Here is a 17992-nt window from a genome sequence, read left to right as displayed (position 1 = left end):
CATATATGTTTAATAGCACATTTTTTCATTAAAATATTTAAAAAACAACTTGAACTGTTATATATTTTAGTGGCTTACCATTATTCAACATTTTTCAAAGAATGTATAAATCTGAAGTAACATGCAATTATTTAACTAGGTGACACAAACAGTTTTTTTGTGTGGCTAAGAAAATGACATCACACAACCTCAATTTCTGATTTGGTTTTATTGAAAACAGGGAAACACCAAAGGTGGTTTAACATGTTGTGTGCTTTATTAATTAGACTGCTCATAGCAGCATTATAGCAGACTCTTAAAATGTATTTAGTTTGATAAAACAACACTGCTTTTTAACTTTATCATGACTGGACTTTCTTCAGCGCTCTCATTTCACTTTGACGATTTTCAGCTTTACTCTGCTTTATATACCACCATGAAGATAAGGTTTGAATACTTCATACTTCATTTCTAAGAGGCAGTTTTAGCATGAAGTGACATGACATCTGACTGACAGATGACACTGTGGTTTTTATTGCCATTAGTGAAGTGTTGATGCATTTGTTTTCCTGAAATAAATTTATAAATACATAAATGTTTAACAGAAAATTTCTAATAAAGACTGCACAATCTACTGCACTATCACTTTATGGGCCTCAACATGGCCCAGCTCAGATCAGTACCATTATATACATCAATAACATATAGAGAATGAGGAAACAATGGTGTCTGAAGCTCATGGTATGGCCATTTCCATGAACTGAACTCTTATTATTTAAACATGACAAGGTATACCAACATGTTCTTTTAGGGGAACTTCTAATATATACATATATTTGAAATCAAATGAAACTACATTGATTAACTCGCTTAGACAGTTATTTTACCGAAAAAGAAAAAGTGTAAAGAAAAACAAATTTGTTTGCTTAAAAAACAATCTCTAAATCTCCAATAAAAAGACCATTAGTTAGAAAAAGAGCCATCAAACCAAAATACATTAGAATGTGTGCTTTTTATTACAAGGAAACAAAAGCAAGCAACATTTCTTCAGGTACAGAAGTCATTTGTGCCATTTACGTCATAGAAACACGTTCTCACACTCCTTTTCCTCATATGTGTCTCAGCCAACATTCTGTGAATTATTAGGATATTTTAGTTTGGGACAGAGATTTTTCACACTAAATTACGCAACAGGGCAGATGAACAGAATTGGCCCTTTGGTTTTTCATCAACATACCTAATTCAAACCCAGCATGCAGAAGAGGCCAAAATAAAAACCCAACATGAGGTAGAAACCCATTCGAAAAGAACTTTTTGTAGAAATTAGCATCTTCCTGTTGTTCTAAACTGAAACGGAATGTAACATCTTTTTTATGCAGCCCTATCAAAAAAAGTCAAAAAATGGCTGCTTTATTTCCTTTAGTGCAATTCCGCGCATTTAGATTTCACCAGTCATTCAGTGGCTCTCCGTAACTTCAAATCGTTCATGCCAACAAAATAAAAAGAATTATTTAAAAAAAGATTATAAAATAGCCAGTATTGGATAGTACAAGTGCGTTGCTCTTGCGGATATAGTAGGATTATCATCTTCCATAGTTCATATCCCTCTCTTCACAAAGTCAAGCAAGAACATGCTGGTCACTTTATAATGTAATTGCGAGGAAGAAGAGTACGCTCAAATCTTTAGTCAATAAAAGTATAAAGCTTGTGTGTTGGTGCTAAAATGCACCTCTTATGTAACTGATAAATGTCTCAATAATCTTATGGAAGAAGGTGGAAACTACCACCACATTTTGGCTCTTTTTGTTGATTTTGACAGACTGAGAAAGAAATCGATGAAGCAGCAGATCTATTCTTCCATTCACAGACAGTTCGATGCATGATCAAAGCAAGCAAAAAGGAAGAGAAACTGCACGTATCTGGATTTTCTGGCAACGACTATGCTCTTTACTGGATAAATGTAGAAATTTGAATGAAAGTAGTAAGGCATCTGATATGTTTTTCATAATAATACTTCGGGTGTACAGTATGGAGCTCGAAAACCTATGCTTTGAGGAATCCAGTTAATACAAAATTTAGAGCACTTGCATGTTAACAAAAGATTTTTGTTCAAACAAGTCCTCAAAACAGCATTTCTGAGGGTTATTTCACTTGCATAAATGTTAAATAAAATGCTTAGTATTGATCAATTAAATGCTTGGTATTGATCAATTGTATCAATGATACCTCTGTAAATAAAATTAAAAATACTTAAAAACCTCACAGGCGAGTCAGTTTGTCAAATCCACACCGAGAAGATCTGTTAAAAACATCTCACAAGCTAAAACAATCTGAAAAAGGTACTACTGAATGCTGCAAGCGTGGAACTTGGTCAAACCGTTGGCGAGCACAGATATTGTGAATGATACTGAAGCCTCACTGTCCGTTCTGTTTGAGCCGCTCCAGTCTCTGCAGCAGTGCATTTCCAAACGCTTCTCTGTATCCTGGACTGAGGGAATCCAGGAGAGAGTAAACAGTCTCGTGATACTGGCTGCTCAAACCATCATTGACCTTATCAAAAGTGTGACCCACAACCTAAGAAATAACAAACATATGTCTTTAGGAGAGATAGCAGTAAAAACAATCTACAATGCACATTTGCAAACATCAGTGTTCATCATAAAAGTATTAACCTCTTTTTTTAATGAATACCACATTTTGTTTAAATGAGAATTATTATTTTGAGGGGATTTCATAGTATTATACAATGTTTGCCTCTAAAATACGCACCAATTATTTCTAGAAATATGTTTTACAATTTTTTTTTTAACTGACAGTGTTAAAGGTAGAAACAGAGCAAGGTTATTTAGAATACAGTGAATGAAAGACTTGGATTAACATTAGAAAAATTATAGTGTTACTTGAAAGTTTGAGACTTGGAGAATTTAGAGAGATAGTAGAAGAAACTAGGACTGAGCGATATTGCAAATAGATTATCACAATGTCATGTTTTATATCATTTGATATAGATAATTAATGTTTTTTTTAACAATAAACTTAGGAATATTAGTATATATAGTAAATAATGTATATGTATAATAAATATACATATATATATATATATATATATATATATATATATATATATATATATATATATATATATATACATACACATATATATATACATATACATATATATACATATACACATATACACATATATATATATATATATATATATATATATATATATATATATATATATATATATATACACACACACACACATATACATATATATATATATATATATATATATATATATATATATATATACATATATATATATATACACACATATATATATATATATATATATATATACATATATATATAATAAAAAAACACAAGTGTTAAAGAGACTCAAACTATAAAAAAAGTTACAAAGTGTGTGCTGTGGTAAAGCGCGAAAATCAAAGCACAGTTTAAGGTGTTAATTATGCTACAGTAAACCTCAAACTCTGTCAACAAAACAAATTATGATAATCAAATCTGAGCTTTTAAGTTAAACTAACTATCATTATTCAAACACATATTGCAACATTACTAATTGTGAAATTGAATGACTACATTACCCCCTATGCTAAAAAATCTTTCAGATGGGGTGCTAGTGGCTGAGATGGACTAGAAAAGAAACCAAAAAGCCACACTGGCAATATCCTTACATGTTTTTTTATTTGCAATCTCTTCACTGCTGTTAGACACCGCACTCATTTTCGCATGTGTTGTTATTCTGACCTGAAATGACAAGCGCGGGTGCGTAGATTTCTTGACCATTTACAATAGACTTTGGGCTTGTGCTTCCCTGGCATGTCTTGTAACTAGGTGGCTATCAACCATTTTCTCATAGGATGACAAAGGGACAAAACATTGCTGCAGCTCCGATGCAAGTTTATGGAGAAAAGTAAAAAAGCACTGCAGTGTTTGGGTGCTGTGTTTGTCTATGGTAATTAGTCTGCCGTTATTACTGAAATGCGTATATTCAATACAAAGTGTGAAGCAGATTGGTAAGTTCTACTTGCATGAATTGCAGTGCACTTTCAGTATTTGGAAAAGTTCAGATGTATTTTTAATTAGGTGTGGCTGGAAAATGCCTCCATTGGAAATAACAAACTTACACCCAAGCTTATTGGCACTGCTTCCAAGTCAGCAGCCACATTTTAATACAACTATAGCGCTTCATACTGAAACTACATACTGAACTTTATATATATATTGACAATAGTGTTCGGTCAATAAATATCGATACTGATTTTATTGCACAGCCCTAGTAGAAACAATCGACATTTGCAAACATCGATGGTCAGGTTTTTTTTTTTTTAATGAATACTACATTTGATATTATTATAACATGATTGCCTCTAAAATATGCCCCAATAATTTCTATAAAAAATATGTTTTACCTATTATAGTTTTTTTTTAAATTTAAACTAACTGTTTGTTAAAGGTAGAAAAAGTGAATGAAAGACTTGAATTAATGTCAGAAATAAAAAATAGATTCAGTGTTGCTTGAAAGTTTGAGAACCACTTGAAGAATTTGTGAAAATGTGAATAACTAACAAAATAAGAGCGTATGTCAAAAATTGCATGTTTAAAAAAAAAAAAAAATATATATATATATATATATATATATATATATATATATATATATATATATATATATATATATATATATATATTTAGTATTGTCCTGAGTAAGATATTTTATATTAAAGATGTTTATATATTGTTCACAAAACAAATAATTGCTGAAAATATTTTAGACAATCCTTGCAAAAGTCTAACCTTGGTTCTTAATACTGTGTTTGGTTACCTGATGTTTTATTATTATTATTAATATTTTATGTTTATTTACGAGTCTCATGCTTGTACTTTTGGAATTTCTTTCTGTATTTTGCAGGGAGTTATTTTAATCGTTTTGTAAACGAAATGTAAACATCTTTTATATAAAATCTTGTATATCTTACTAAGGACTGCTCTAACAACATTCATTTTGTATGAACTTTCTAATATGTAAAAAAAATCACTCTGTTTTGAGTTGAGAAACTTCTTGTTTGTTATTTTGGTCCTCTGTCTCTTATTAATATTCTTTTTCTTTTTTTTTTGTCTTTAGTTATTCTGAAATCTCTCTGGTATTGTTCTCATTTCCATCTCCTATCATGACAGACTTTAGACTGTTGTAAGGTAAAGGTTTAAATTATTTTTAATTACTAACCCTCATATCATTCCAATGCTCTTAGACCTGTTCTTCTTTGGAACTCAAATAAAGATAATTTAGATGAAATCTGAGAGCTGTCTGGCTTTCTATAGATAGACAGCAAAGGTCCAGAGACGTTCAAAGTCCATAAAGCAACAACAACACTACCAACACATTCCATGTAACTCCAGTAGTTCAACTGTAATCATACGAAGCTCCAAGAACACTTTTATGCACCAATAAACCATACAAAAAAACTTTGGTTGCATATGCCTTTCACATCTGATCAGGGTGCAAGTTTACTACAATCCTATTTGTTAAATTAATAAAAGAAAAACTCCTCAATGGCATTATCAAAGCTTTCAGAAAAAGCAAAAAAAAAAATGAGTGGAACTGATGACGGCAACTAGAATAGAGAATAATGTCAAATTTACTCTCAGCCCTATAGACACTGCATTAGAAACACCTCACATAGCGGTAATTCGCTTTTTGTAATTTGATGCAAAGATTATATATTTATAAATGTTTATACTTTTAAAAGAAATGTAAAAAAAATAAAACTTTCAAGGATTCAAGTTTAAGATGACTGTTAAACGTGTCATAACAGTCTTGTGAAAAGTGTCAGTTGTAATATTTTAGGTGAATTAACCTTAACCATTTAAGACCATACAGTGAATGCTAGTATTATTGTTTACAGTTTAGCAGATCTTCACCAAACTTCCACAATGTAACGTGTCGTGGAGATAAAGCTGAATAAGAAATAGCAAAAACTGACATTTTGTTGGAGATTAAAATAAATAAAAACCTGTGAATCCCACCAATGTATTTATAATTAGTGTTATAAAGAACTTCTGCTTTGTGTTACCCAAGGAGTTTATGTCACTTTAAACTCACTCTTAAGCCAGCCTCGGTGAGCTCCAAGCAGTATCGGTTTCCCTCTCTGGTTTCCACGTTGATGTAGGCCACATCCAGCCCGCTGCTCAGATTATGAGAGACGTGCATGTCTGAGACAGCGAAGAGCACATCATTGACCACCGCCTCAGCCTCCAGCCGCATGTCCTTCACCTCTCCCAGCTCCACACAGCGCTCATCGTACGAGCACTTAGATAGATCCTCTGGCTTACAGTCCACCTCCATCCCCTGAAAACAACATTGGGCCTTCATGTGGTAAATTATCAGGGAAATAAAAACTGCGCGTGTATAAACAACTAATCATGAGGGGGCGCGAGCTTCGCTAACGCTTTTCACGAATTCCTCCACTGATAACTCACGAACTACAATTTACTCTTTATAAAAAAGACGCTTTTAAAGGAAACGAATATAATTTGAAATATAACCTTAACTTGCATAACGCCATTCTGTAACGTTGCATATGATAAGCTTGCTTACAATTTTACTGCCATTCGCTGCGTAAAAGTTCTATATAATACCTGTTTCAGGTTATATTAACAAACTAATCGTATTATCGCGTAAATAACACATTTATTTGTAAATATATAGTGTATGACAAAGTTAACAGGTTTATGTGTATGTTATATTAATATTTTTCTGTTACTAACCTCCTCCGGGGGTAGTTCGTCAGTACACTTCCGGCTCATGCGGTTAGGACTCTAGTGTGTCAATTATGCGCAGCCTTTGCGCAGTGCACGTCTGCATATCCTAAGCATCACATTATTATATTTTTTTAGAGAAACAGCTTTGTCTAAAATATATTATTATGCAATTTAGCGCTTAGCTGTATAAAATAGCTCAAAGCTAACTGCTAAATGTATTACGTAATCCTGTGCGGGTGGATGCGCGAGGTCTGGGGGCGGAGGGGGTTCTAGAGCATTCTTTATTTTCCTAAAATAACAAGTGTATGTTGTTTTTCCAAAGCATTTAATACATGTATTATGGTTTATTACATTTAATTAGGTTCTGATATTTTTCCTGACATTTTACTATCATATAGGTTTAACTAGTCCAAAAAGTGACATCACTTCATTTCCACAAGTGTTACTAATGAAATTCACTAATGGAAATTTACTGGATCCGTAAAACTGTGAATTTACGAATAACAGGATTTGATATCAAGAACAAAATTCCTGAATTTAACACAACTTAGGGATAAAATAAAATAAAAGGTTAAGATGATTTACCTTTAAAAATGCATTTCTAACGTTTTGACATCGTTACTGAAATTAAACCACAGCGAAGTTAGAAATGTAATGTATTATTTAAACATTATTTATGTTTAATTGATGAATACATTTAAGCAGCTCAGCCCATTTCAGAAGACCATTATTCTGCGCTATATGGTTTGACTGTAAATAGTGTAACAGACCATTTGAAGAAATAGACAGAATAGTACTAAGAAACCTTGGTAAATGTTGATCTATTACAACATAAATTTATACTAATTTGAGTCTACTTACCATTAACAAAGCGTCTTTACTATCCGTAATAATGTTTCTCTTCCAGCCAGTAGTAAAAATAACAGTGTGTTGAAGCTGCGTGTGGAAATGTGTAATGACTGCGCAGACCGGACGCTCGTGAACACACCGCGCGGAGGTGCGCGCGCGAGAGAGTGCGCAGTCACGAGCGTGTTTGTAAACACCATCATTAGCCTTATAAAGCAGACAAACAGAGATGCTGCTTTCACACAACCTGTTAGCTACTTATAACACGCAATACAGTCTCCAGTTTAATATGGATATTATTATTAAGTGATGCCCAAGCCGAACGCACAAACTTAAGGGTATGAAGGATTGTGTTTAGCCAGCATGCTAGTTCACCTTAAGCCAAGGAATAACGGTTAGTCAGCTATTTTATAATACAGGTAAGTTGTTTACCTTTGATATCGTTGTTGTGAATAACCAGGCTACATACAGTCAACTTGTCATCTTTATTAGCTCTCGTGATGTGTGACTAGATGATTTGGTGTTGTTAGCTGCCAAACAAACTCACCAACCTTAAAGGAATTGCGCAAACACTGGTGGTCATTATACTGTATGAGTTATTACGGGGTCAGACCATATCTAGAACTGCATGGCATTTACATTGAGCTTATCATCACTATGTTTATCTTAGGGAATTAAATGGCTGATTTAATGCCAGACGTTTGTAAATGATATCAGGCTGTATATCCAGTCTATTTGCATAAATATGTTATTGAATAGTCAGTTCTGTAGATGTAATATGTTGAAGCAGTCACATCAGTTGGAGGTCTACATTAGGAGGTCAGCGAGTGTAAGAACATGTATTTATATGAGTCACTGTCATCGACAACCCTTTTCTGAATGGTAGTGTGGGTGCTTTTTCAGGAAAATATTGAGTCACAGAACAAAACAATTTTTAATCTATTCAACAAAAGATATTAGACACTTGATATGGCTAATGCAATTTTCTTTCTTTCTGTATGTTACGTTTAAAGAGAAAGTTCACTTAAAAATGACGTTTCTGTTATTATTTATTCCAACCTGTTTGAGTTACTTTTGTTGAACAAAATAAGATATATTATTTTGAAGAAAACTTGAAACTTAAAACCATTAGCTTTCAAAATATTTGATTTTCCTAGGGTGGAAGTCAATGGTTACAGGTTTTCAGCTTTTTTTCAAAATATTTAATTTAGTGCTCAGCAGAAAAAAGAAACTCATAAAGGTTTATAACCACTTCAGAGTGAGTAAATAAAAAATAAATAAATAGAAATTGGGTGAACTATCACTTTAGCTTTTCCGTCTTGATTCAAACTATGCTTCTCAACTACATTGTTTAATGCAGTTTACAGAAAACTGCTCTATGGTTTTTAATATCATGGATGTTGTCTTTTATTTTAGTACAATCTGAACCCAAGCTGGTCAAGATGCCATGGCCATTTTCTGAGTCCATTAAGAAGCGGGCCTGCAGGTACCTGCTACATCGATATCTTGGCAATTTCCTCCAGGAGAAGCTCAGTTTGGACCAGCTTAGTCTGGATCTTTATCAAGGCACTGGCTCACTTGCTCAAGTGCCGCTGGACAAATGGGTGAGTTTTCCACCTTTGTGCCAAAAATGTTTTATTGTAATGTATAACTCCACACCTATCTTTTGTTAAAACTTTGATTAACGAGCTAATGTTGTAATGGAGACCAGCTAAACTGAAACCAAGACCAAGCTGTGAACCTAATCTGGTCAGAAGCAGGTTTTTGTTGTTAAAGAGCCCATATTATACATGAAATAGGGTCATATCTTGGTTGTAAGGGTCTCCAACAACAGTTTAATATGCATGCAAGGTCAAAAACACTTTCGTGGTCTTATAATCTGCATTTATTTTTACCTAATTATCCCAGCGACTCCTGTATGAATCGTCCAGTGATTCATTTGTTCCCAAACCCCTCCTTAGCTCGAAGCTAATCTGCGCTGATTGGACCAATGACAGTCTGTTGCGATTGGTCGACTGCCTTCAGACAGAGAGTGAAATGCACAACAGCTAATCAGCAATATAAAAGTAATCACAGTTCATACACGCTCGATAGTGTAGGCGTGGATTTTAGCTGCCAGTGGGTCAATGTAAAAACAGACTATGGACTTGAAAATTCAGACGACTAACTATTTTATTGAGCAAAAACTCCAAAAACAGTTGAGGAGATCTCCTAGCTTCTCACTCTGCTCTTTTCACAGACACACACACACACACATATTGCACACACACACACACACACACACGCACGCACTTCACCCTGCCTCGGACGACAACGCGCGCGTGCACACACACACACACACATACACACAAACACACACACCTCCGGACGACAGCGCGCACACACGCACACACAGACACAAACTACTCCTCGTCCACGGAGCTCCGTTAACAAAGCAGCACGCGTCGCGTTTTTAACGTGACTTTGCACGCGATAAGAGAATATAGTCAGTTAACCTGATACAGTACACGCGGTTACAAGTAACAAATCACAACTAAATACATTTGCAAGCTAGAGTCAACGAGGCAACTTTAATCGCACGTACTTACACTTGAGAAATGGAGGAAGAAAAATCCATCCTGACGTCCATCAATAAGTTACTCTTTACTGATCCTTCCTTTAACAAACGCTGATGAAGTATTCTTTGTAGCATGTAGTTTCCAGAAGTTTCCAGTAGTTTCCAACTGCTTGGCTATAATGCTGAGGTTTCATCTTTGGGTAGAGACTCAATATATCCATCTGCAGTGTGACTTCAATCGACCGGCATGTTTGTGTGTGTGTGTGTGTGTGTGTTTGTGGGTGTGTGTGTGTGTGTGTGTGTGTGTCTGGGTTTCTGCGTCAGAGGGCGGGGCCTCAGGTTTGAAATCTCCCGGGTTTGCGCTTGCACGTGAATAACTTGGTTTCGTTCGTACGTCATGGCGAAACACCTAATGAATCGGTATCAAGGCGACTCGTTTGAAGCACTATGAGTCGACTCTTTTATAGATGAATCAACAGTTTTAAACACTGTACACTAACAGATTTAAGCCTTAGCTGGATACTTCACTTCACTTAGAGCTGTGTTACACATTACATGGAGGGGAATTTTCAAAAACCCATAATATGGGCTCTTTAAACACAGTTTTATTCTGTGTTCTCTTCTTGTTTAAATCACTACAAATAGTCAAATGTCACACAATGTTAAACACAACACATCCCAAAAAGCTTTTTGTGACTCTATAACAGCTTCTGTTGTGCACACTCTTCGCACTTTTACTATCACATGCCACATTAGAATTGATTTTCAGTAATAATGAGGAAAATGTTCTAAAAGTGGATGTAAAGTTCATAACAAGTGTTTATTAAAGATAAAAGTATGTATAAAAATGTAAGCATTTACACTTTATTATTTTAAACTGTTATTTCAACTGAATTGCAAATATTATATATTATATTTATATAATATTATCTCGATATATTATCTCGACTTATCCCTCTGCGGGGGAGAGTTAAAAGACTCTTTTTTTAAATATCTGCCAGTTTTAAGTATAAATGGTGTTTAATCATACACTGATTGCAAAAACTGCTACTCTTATTAGTATGTTACATATAGGTAGTTATATCAAGGATCTATTTGCTCGTTCTGTAAGTAGCCACTGCTGAATTTTTTTACTCTGTCGGCTTATAATTCGAAAAATAAGAAAGACATCTAAATTATTGGGTGATATAATAACTAGTCAAAATTAAACTTGTGTTAACACTGAAGTGGGCAGACATCGTTTTGTTTGGTGTTGCTATCATGGTGAATCATAATATTCATTGATAATGGCTTTTCATAGACATGGTGCATATGCTTACCTCACAGTTAGGCTTCTTAGAGTTCAACATACTTAACTCAATTGAGTTAATCTGAAACTGAAAACTCAGAGTTTCTCACCCCCTTTGTAAGTCAACTGAGAGTTCTGGTTTTAACTCAGTGTTGGCTGAAACTCCTTATTGAAACGGGCCAAGACCCTGACAATAAAACTGTGATTTATACTACAGTTAAAGCTTCTTATATACTGTTATGAGATTGAACTTATGCAATCATGAATACAGAAACATGATGCAAATGAATGACACAATCTCACAAAAACTGCATTCACTGAATCATTTACTTAATAGTTTAAGCAGCTCACTCACCCACTCATACATTAATAAAACACTGCTGTGGATCTGTGTGGAACAGTTTACATGTGTAAAATAGAGCAAAAATATATCTTTAAAAATTCACTTCTAGTTAACCATGTATTTACATTTTGACTTGTATATTTCATGTGATTTTAGTCCTTGAATGAGATCCTGGAGTCTGTGGATGCTCCATTTGAGGTGAGTGAGGGCTTCATTCAGGCCATTTCTCTCACTGTGCCATGGGCCTCGCTGCTTCAGGACAACTGCGCTCTAGAAGTGAGAGGCTTGGAGATGGTGTTCAGACCAAGACCTCGAATGGGTAGGATCATCTTTGAAATCAAATCATTTTTAGCTGACATTCCATTTGTAAACCTTTCTAAACCTAAAAACAAACAAGTCAAGGCAGTGTCACATTCCATGAAAGCACCAATGCGAATGTCATTTATTTGCGAATTACCCACTGACAAGAATTTGAGAACGCAGGTCATTTCCACAAAACCAGTGTGAGTTTAAAATAATGTGGCTTCATAATCAATGTGTATATATTAGATAATGTTATATCCTTTTTTCTATTGCAGTATACCATGCACAAAATGGATAAGAAATGCGCGAATACTAGTAAACTACCCATCAAGCATTTTTGTGATTAAATTGTCACTGTGAAATCAAAAGTTTTTTGAGATGTTAGTATGAATGTTAGGTGATGCTAGTCTAGTCTGCTTGTAGAGTCTATTAGACTTTAAAGCAAAAAAAAAAAAAAAAAAACTTGCTTGATTTATTTACTGGGTAGCAACCCATTATGAGTTTCTTTTTCTATTGAACACAAAAGATACTTTGAAGACTGTTAGAAACCACCAGTGACAATTGACATTCATAGTGTCTAGAAATACTATGGAAGTCAATGGTTTCCAGATTTCATCATTTTTCAAAATATCTTCTTTTGTGTTTACCAGAAGAAAGAAAATCAAACACGTTTGGAACAAGTGAAGAGTGAGTAAATTGTGACAGAATCTTCATTTTTTGGATGAACTATTCTTTTAAGGTCATACACAGATTTTTTATTTGCTCAATTTTCTTCCATTTGATATTTTTTCTCTGGGGTTCTTTAGTTATTCCTGATAGTTGGAATACGTAACAACAAAATAAGACTTACATTGGTGTAAGCTGCTAAATCTTGCTCTTAATATTGAATGTTATTCATATCATGCTATATTGTACTTTTTTAACTTAATTATTTATTTTCTTATGTAAAAATGTTATATTATTTTTAATAACATCTTAGTTTTTTAAAAATAAAAGAAAAATGTTTTCTTTTCTGTAAAATTTTTCTATGATAAGTTAATCTATCATAAAAAATGAAATTTTGGTTTAGTTTAGTCCATCAGTTGTTGATTATATGTAAATGGATCTGAGTGCAAGAAATCGATTGGAACAAATAGGCATTAAAGTGAAGTAAATTATTGGAGAAGTCTGACATTTTACCAGAGGATCCAGTTACAATGTTGATTAAATAGAGATAAAATGAAAAACAAAACGTACGCGTACATAAATAAATACATAAAAACATGCATGAGTCACAATAGTATAATTAAAATGCCTACTGACAATTCATAAGGGGTGAATTTCTATTTCATGATGCTGACTTGTTTTTTTTAGCATCAGGCATGGAGCCCATGTGCTGGTCCAGTTTCATGACTAGCAGCATGCAGCTGGCCAAAGAGTGTTTAAGCCAAAGACTTACTGATGATCAGGGAGAGAGCTTTCAGCCTTTGGAGGGACTGGAAACATTTGCTGAGACTATCGAGACCGGTATGCCCCTTCTGTTTTACAATTAAATTCTTATTTGTTATTTTAATATGATTGTTGTTTATTTATTATCCTTTATCTCTTAACTGTTCTCTGTTAGTGTTGAGAAGAGTCAAAGTCACTTTTGTGGATACTGTCCTGCGGATGGAGCATGTTCCTGAAAATTCTAAGACAGGCATTGCTCTGGAACTTCGAATCAATAAGTAGGCTCTAAGACATTTCGAATTGGCAGCATGACATGTTGTCTTTTGAATTACCAACATGCTGTCTGTACATCTTGTGATTATTTAGGATGGTTTACTGTGATGAGAGTGTGGAAGAGGGCTCCAGTGTCAACATCCATCAGCCCACTACATTTGCGCATAAAAACCTCACTCTGGACGGAGCCTCTCTGTTCTGGGATGAGTTTTCAGAATCAGCACGTGCCGGACTAAAATCATCCCCCACTCAAGCAGTGAGTTTATTGTCTGTGCTTTAATAATATTAAAAATCATATTATAATTGTGCAATCTAAATAGAACTATTTTGTATAACTAAATATGGTAACTATTTACCATTTTAAAGTCCTGTAAGACATATGCTCTTTATAAATTTAAAGGAGACTGAACCCAAGCTTTCTCCAAGTTGGAACCCAAAAATCATTTGTGAGCCTCACCCTCAGTTTCCAGAGCCTGTGTCTTCCAGTGCACCGTTTGAACCAGTGCAGGTGGGCTGCCTTAGTGGCAAACTGGAGCTCTCCGTGGTTCTGAAGCAAAATGAAGCCATGCCTGGTGCTAAAGTAAGTATATTTAACATTTTATTTCCAGATTTACTGCCATTTTAATTTTTCTGACTGTATTTACATTACATTAGTCTTTTGGCCAAAATGGAAATGTTCCACTTATCTGACAACCAGAAAGTTTTTTTTATTGTTTGACAATTAATAGCAAAACAAACATGTTCTATTTTTCATTAAAATAATGGTGATTGTCAGCGCCAGGGGTGTAGTGGTTAGTGCGTCGACACATGCACTCCGGTGCTCGCGGCGACCCGGGTTCGATTCCGCCTCGCGGTCCTATGCCGATCCTTCCCCTCTCTCTGCTTCCCATGCTTTCCTGTCAATTCTCTTTACTGTCCTGTCAAAAATAAAGGTGAAAACCCCGAAAAAATAAATAAATAAATAAATAATGGTGATTTAGGGTGAATTCAGGGCAATTGGGACACTTTTCCTTGGCCATTTCGATGACAAAAAGGGTCCCAATTGACCTGAATTCACCTTTGTCATCTTTGTCCCTTAAAGAGGGAATTTACAGCTTGCAAGATGGGTTTAAATAAAAAAAATATTATTATAAAATAAAATGCATTACTAGAAAAAATCTATTATTTTTAAATACTATTATTAAATTATTTTTATTAAAAATAAAACTATTATTGGGTGGTGCATTGGGTAGTGCTGTTGCCTCACAGCAAGAGGGTTGCTGGTTGGAGCCTCAGCTGGGTCAGTTGGCATTTCTGTGTGGAGATCTCCACGTGTTCGCATGGGTTTCCTCCGGGTGCTCCGGTTTCCCTCACAGTCCAAGGACATGCTGTATAGTTGAATTGGGTAAGCTAAAATGTCTGCAGTGTATGTCTGTGATTGAGAGTTTATGGGTGTTTCCCAGTGATGGGTTGCAGCTGGAAGGGCATTAAAATGTGCTGTATAAGTTCATTCCACTCTGGTGACCCCTGAAGAAAATAAGGAAATAAATGAATAAATAAATAAAAGTTATATTTTATAGTTTGAGACACTGTTAGCTGAAGCTGGCATCATATTTAATTGTTTGCTGACAACATGTCAAATTAAAAGCACAGTATAATTGTTGAAAGTTAAAGCGTAAATCGAAGTATTTTTATTTTATAGTAATATATATATATTAGCGCTGTCAAAATTAACGTGTTAACTCATGCGATTAATTTGAAATAATTAATGCGTAAAAAAAAATTAACGCATTTTTTAAATGAATTTTTTTCCTGTTGTGGCCAGGGGCAGACGCCGGACAGTTTCCGGCTGTTTTGACATACTTTTTGGACCGGGCTGATCATCTTTTTATGATCTGATCGCCCCATAAAACACGCCCATAAAAGCAGACTGTCATGTTTTTCTGCCTCAGTGATTGACGGTGCTGTGAGCTGTCATGCTTCTTTTCCAGACAGAGCGGCCGTGTGACATAATCTGCAGCCCATTGGTTCTTTTCTTTATTGACATTGGGCTGACCCAATCACAAACTTCCATGTTGGGCTCTGTGTAACATAGGTGTGTATTTGTCAAAATAGCCGAGAGTCATGCCTGTTTCTTGCGCGCAGCTCCGCGCCGCGGGAGAGCAGGCTTTTGCGTCTGCACAAACGTCTTGTGGGGCACATATCAATATATTCCTGTCTATTCTATTTAGTTACATATCTGTCCATATAAATATACTTTTTTAACTTTTAATCTGAGACTTCCTCTGAAGCTGTTTCCTTAACCTGCAAGTCTTTATTTTACAAATTATAAAGAATTTCTGCTTCTCAAGCTCTATGAGGAGCTTCAGTCATGCATTTTAAGAGGCAGTCGGTCAGAATACAATCGCATGAGATATCATGACATTGTGTTTTTGATCCTCAGCATGATGTAGGCTTATAGTGACAATAATATTTATACAATATGGTTAATATAATGATATTTATACATGACCAAACTAGTGTGCAACTTAAGCAACTTTTTTTTTTACATTTAGTTTTGTAGTTCGGGTCAAATATTTGTTGCATTTTTTAATTGTTTAAGTTCATTTGATTGACAATGTAAAATCTTTTTGCTACGTTTGATGTTTCATTGTTGAGTTAAACGTTTTTTTAGGGTCTCTGACACATTGGTTTTATTATTTATCTTTATTTTAATAATCAATATTTACTGTGTGTGTCAGCAGGCAGTTTTTGTTATGTTCATTATTTATTAGGCTTGCTCAAAACACACAGGCACCCACATTTTCAGTGTGGATTATAGTTTTATTTTAATAATAAATAAATAAAAATTTAGTTTTTAAATTTAATTTAATAAATTTAATTTAATTTATTAATTTAATTTTACTCGTTATTTCCTATATATGGCTTTTGTGCTTTTATAGAATGGGAGTTGGTAAACCTATTCAAGGGCATGCACAGATTTTCAATACTTTATTGTTGTTATTATTATAATTTTCCATATCTGCAATGCCTGTATTTTGGCATTTTTTTGCAGTCCACTTAGAATCCAACATGGAAATCAATGTTTTCTTTATTGGCATTGATTTTTTGATATTTAAATGGCATTAACATGCCTGTGTTTTAATTTCTGTATTAAATATGGCTGTCAAGCCAGGATCTTGATGGTTTATTGTGGGTATGTTGTTTACATGAGGAAATCTGTGTTACAAGTTAAAAAAAAATTCTAATAATGAATTTTATTTTGAATTTAAATAGTATTTGTCTTGCGTTTACATTAATTTTACCCTTGAATAGCCAAAATGACAAGTTTTAGTCTTTTAATATTAATAATATATATATATATATATATATATATATATATATTAGGGATGTGCGGAGCAGCCGGTATTTGTATTTGTATTTGTATTTGTTGAGGGGGGAAAAGTATTTGTATTTGTATTTGTATTCGAGTAAAATTCAAAATGGCGCAAAAATATATATTTTTTCTATTACACTTCTAATTTACATTATAGTGAAAGTATTGTTTAATTATACCCATTATATAAATTATAGACATGCAATATTGGTTGTTGTTTTTAAACATGTGACAAGAAATGTCATTGAAAAGAAAATAACATAGAAGCCATTATCTCATCCATGGTTAAACCAACAACTAATAAAATACCATTGTGAATATTATGAACCCCACCACCACCGTTCTTGTTGAAGGACACTGAATAGACAGAATAAAAACAAATAATACTTCAAAAAACTGTTCTTCTTCTGAAAGAACTTCTTTCCAATGCACAGAATTCCAAAAACTAATATTAACTAAATAAATCTAAATAAACCCCTGCCTGGGGGATCTGGCAGAACAAAAGTATTCTATATAATACTAAAAGATACAGCCCTGCTATTGTCATCTGCCAGCCACAAAACAGACACAAAGTTTTTTTTTTTTTTTTGTTTTTTTATGTTTGAAACTGACTTGCTGGGGCAGAATATGGCTGTGTTGATGGTTTGGTGCTTGTGGAGGATTTAGCAGAACATAGCTGTGCTGATTGAGGGGATTGATGCTTGTGGGGGGTTCACAGACAGTATCAGGGGAGGATGCTTTTAGTGCATGTGATAATACATTACATAGAAGGTTGCGCAGTGGCACAGTGAGTACCACTGTCGCCTCACAGCAAGAAGGTTGCTGGTT

At 34.2% G+C, this 17992-nt stretch overlaps 2 protein-coding genes across 6 annotated transcripts in view; one reads left to right on the top strand and one right to left on the bottom strand.

The window, feature by feature from the left end:
- Positions 1 to 972: 972 nt before the first annotated feature.
- Positions 973 to 7751, bottom strand: gskip (gsk3b interacting protein). 2 transcript variants are annotated; one of them, NM_001430894.1, is made up of 3 exons: positions 7633 to 7751; positions 6113 to 6358; positions 973 to 2553 (listed from the first exon to the last, which is right to left on the bottom strand). In NM_001430894.1, exons 1-3 carry the CDS (start codon positions 7633 to 7635, stop codon positions 2395 to 2397), a joined length of 408 nt encoding a protein of 135 aa, NP_001417823.1. In that variant the 5' UTR covers positions 7636 to 7751; the 3' UTR covers positions 973 to 2394. The 2 variants fall into 2 exon arrangements, with proteins under 2 accessions (NP_001417823.1, NP_998600.2); NM_213435.2 differs by lacking the exon at positions 7633 to 7751 and adding an exon at positions 6778 to 6851.
- The window catches only part of atg2b (autophagy related 2B), a 48712-nt gene continuing 36952 nt past the window's right edge, over positions 6233 to 17992 (top strand). For 2 of the 4 annotated variants that reach the window (XM_087290988.1, XM_087290986.1), the window contains exons 1-7: positions 6233 to 6385; positions 9034 to 9221; positions 11962 to 12124; positions 13462 to 13614; positions 13712 to 13814; positions 13903 to 14065; positions 14210 to 14389. In XM_087290988.1, coding sequence (XP_087147114.1) covers positions 9060 to 9221; positions 11962 to 12124; positions 13462 to 13614; positions 13712 to 13814; positions 13903 to 14065; positions 14210 to 14389 — 924 coding nt within the window. In that variant the 5' untranslated portion in view covers positions 6233 to 6385; positions 9034 to 9059. Of the gene's footprint in view, positions 6386 to 7778; positions 8037 to 9033; positions 9222 to 11961; positions 12125 to 13461; positions 13615 to 13711; positions 13815 to 13902; positions 14066 to 14209; positions 14390 to 17992 lie in introns of those variants that run through there. The other 2 variants (XM_087290987.1, XM_087290985.1) reach the window with 1 other exon arrangement.

Source organism: Danio rerio, chromosome 17, assembly GCF_052040795.2.
Source record: "Danio rerio strain M-AB ecotype USA chromosome 17, GRCz13ab, whole genome shotgun sequence".
In the NCBI taxonomy this organism is placed as follows: Eukaryota; Metazoa; Chordata; class Actinopteri; order Cypriniformes; family Danionidae; genus Danio; species Danio rerio.
Note: the sequence above shows the minus strand (reverse complement) of the source record. Positions and strands in the feature narration are given on the sequence as shown.

Bases quoted from the DNA above. Each gene is read 5' to 3' on its own strand.
- gskip (NM_001430894.1), bottom strand. The intron at 2,554-6,112 runs GTGAGTTTAAAG...GTTATTTCTTAG, and splicing joins TCACCGAGGCTGGCTTAAGA to GTTGTGGGTCACACTTTTGA.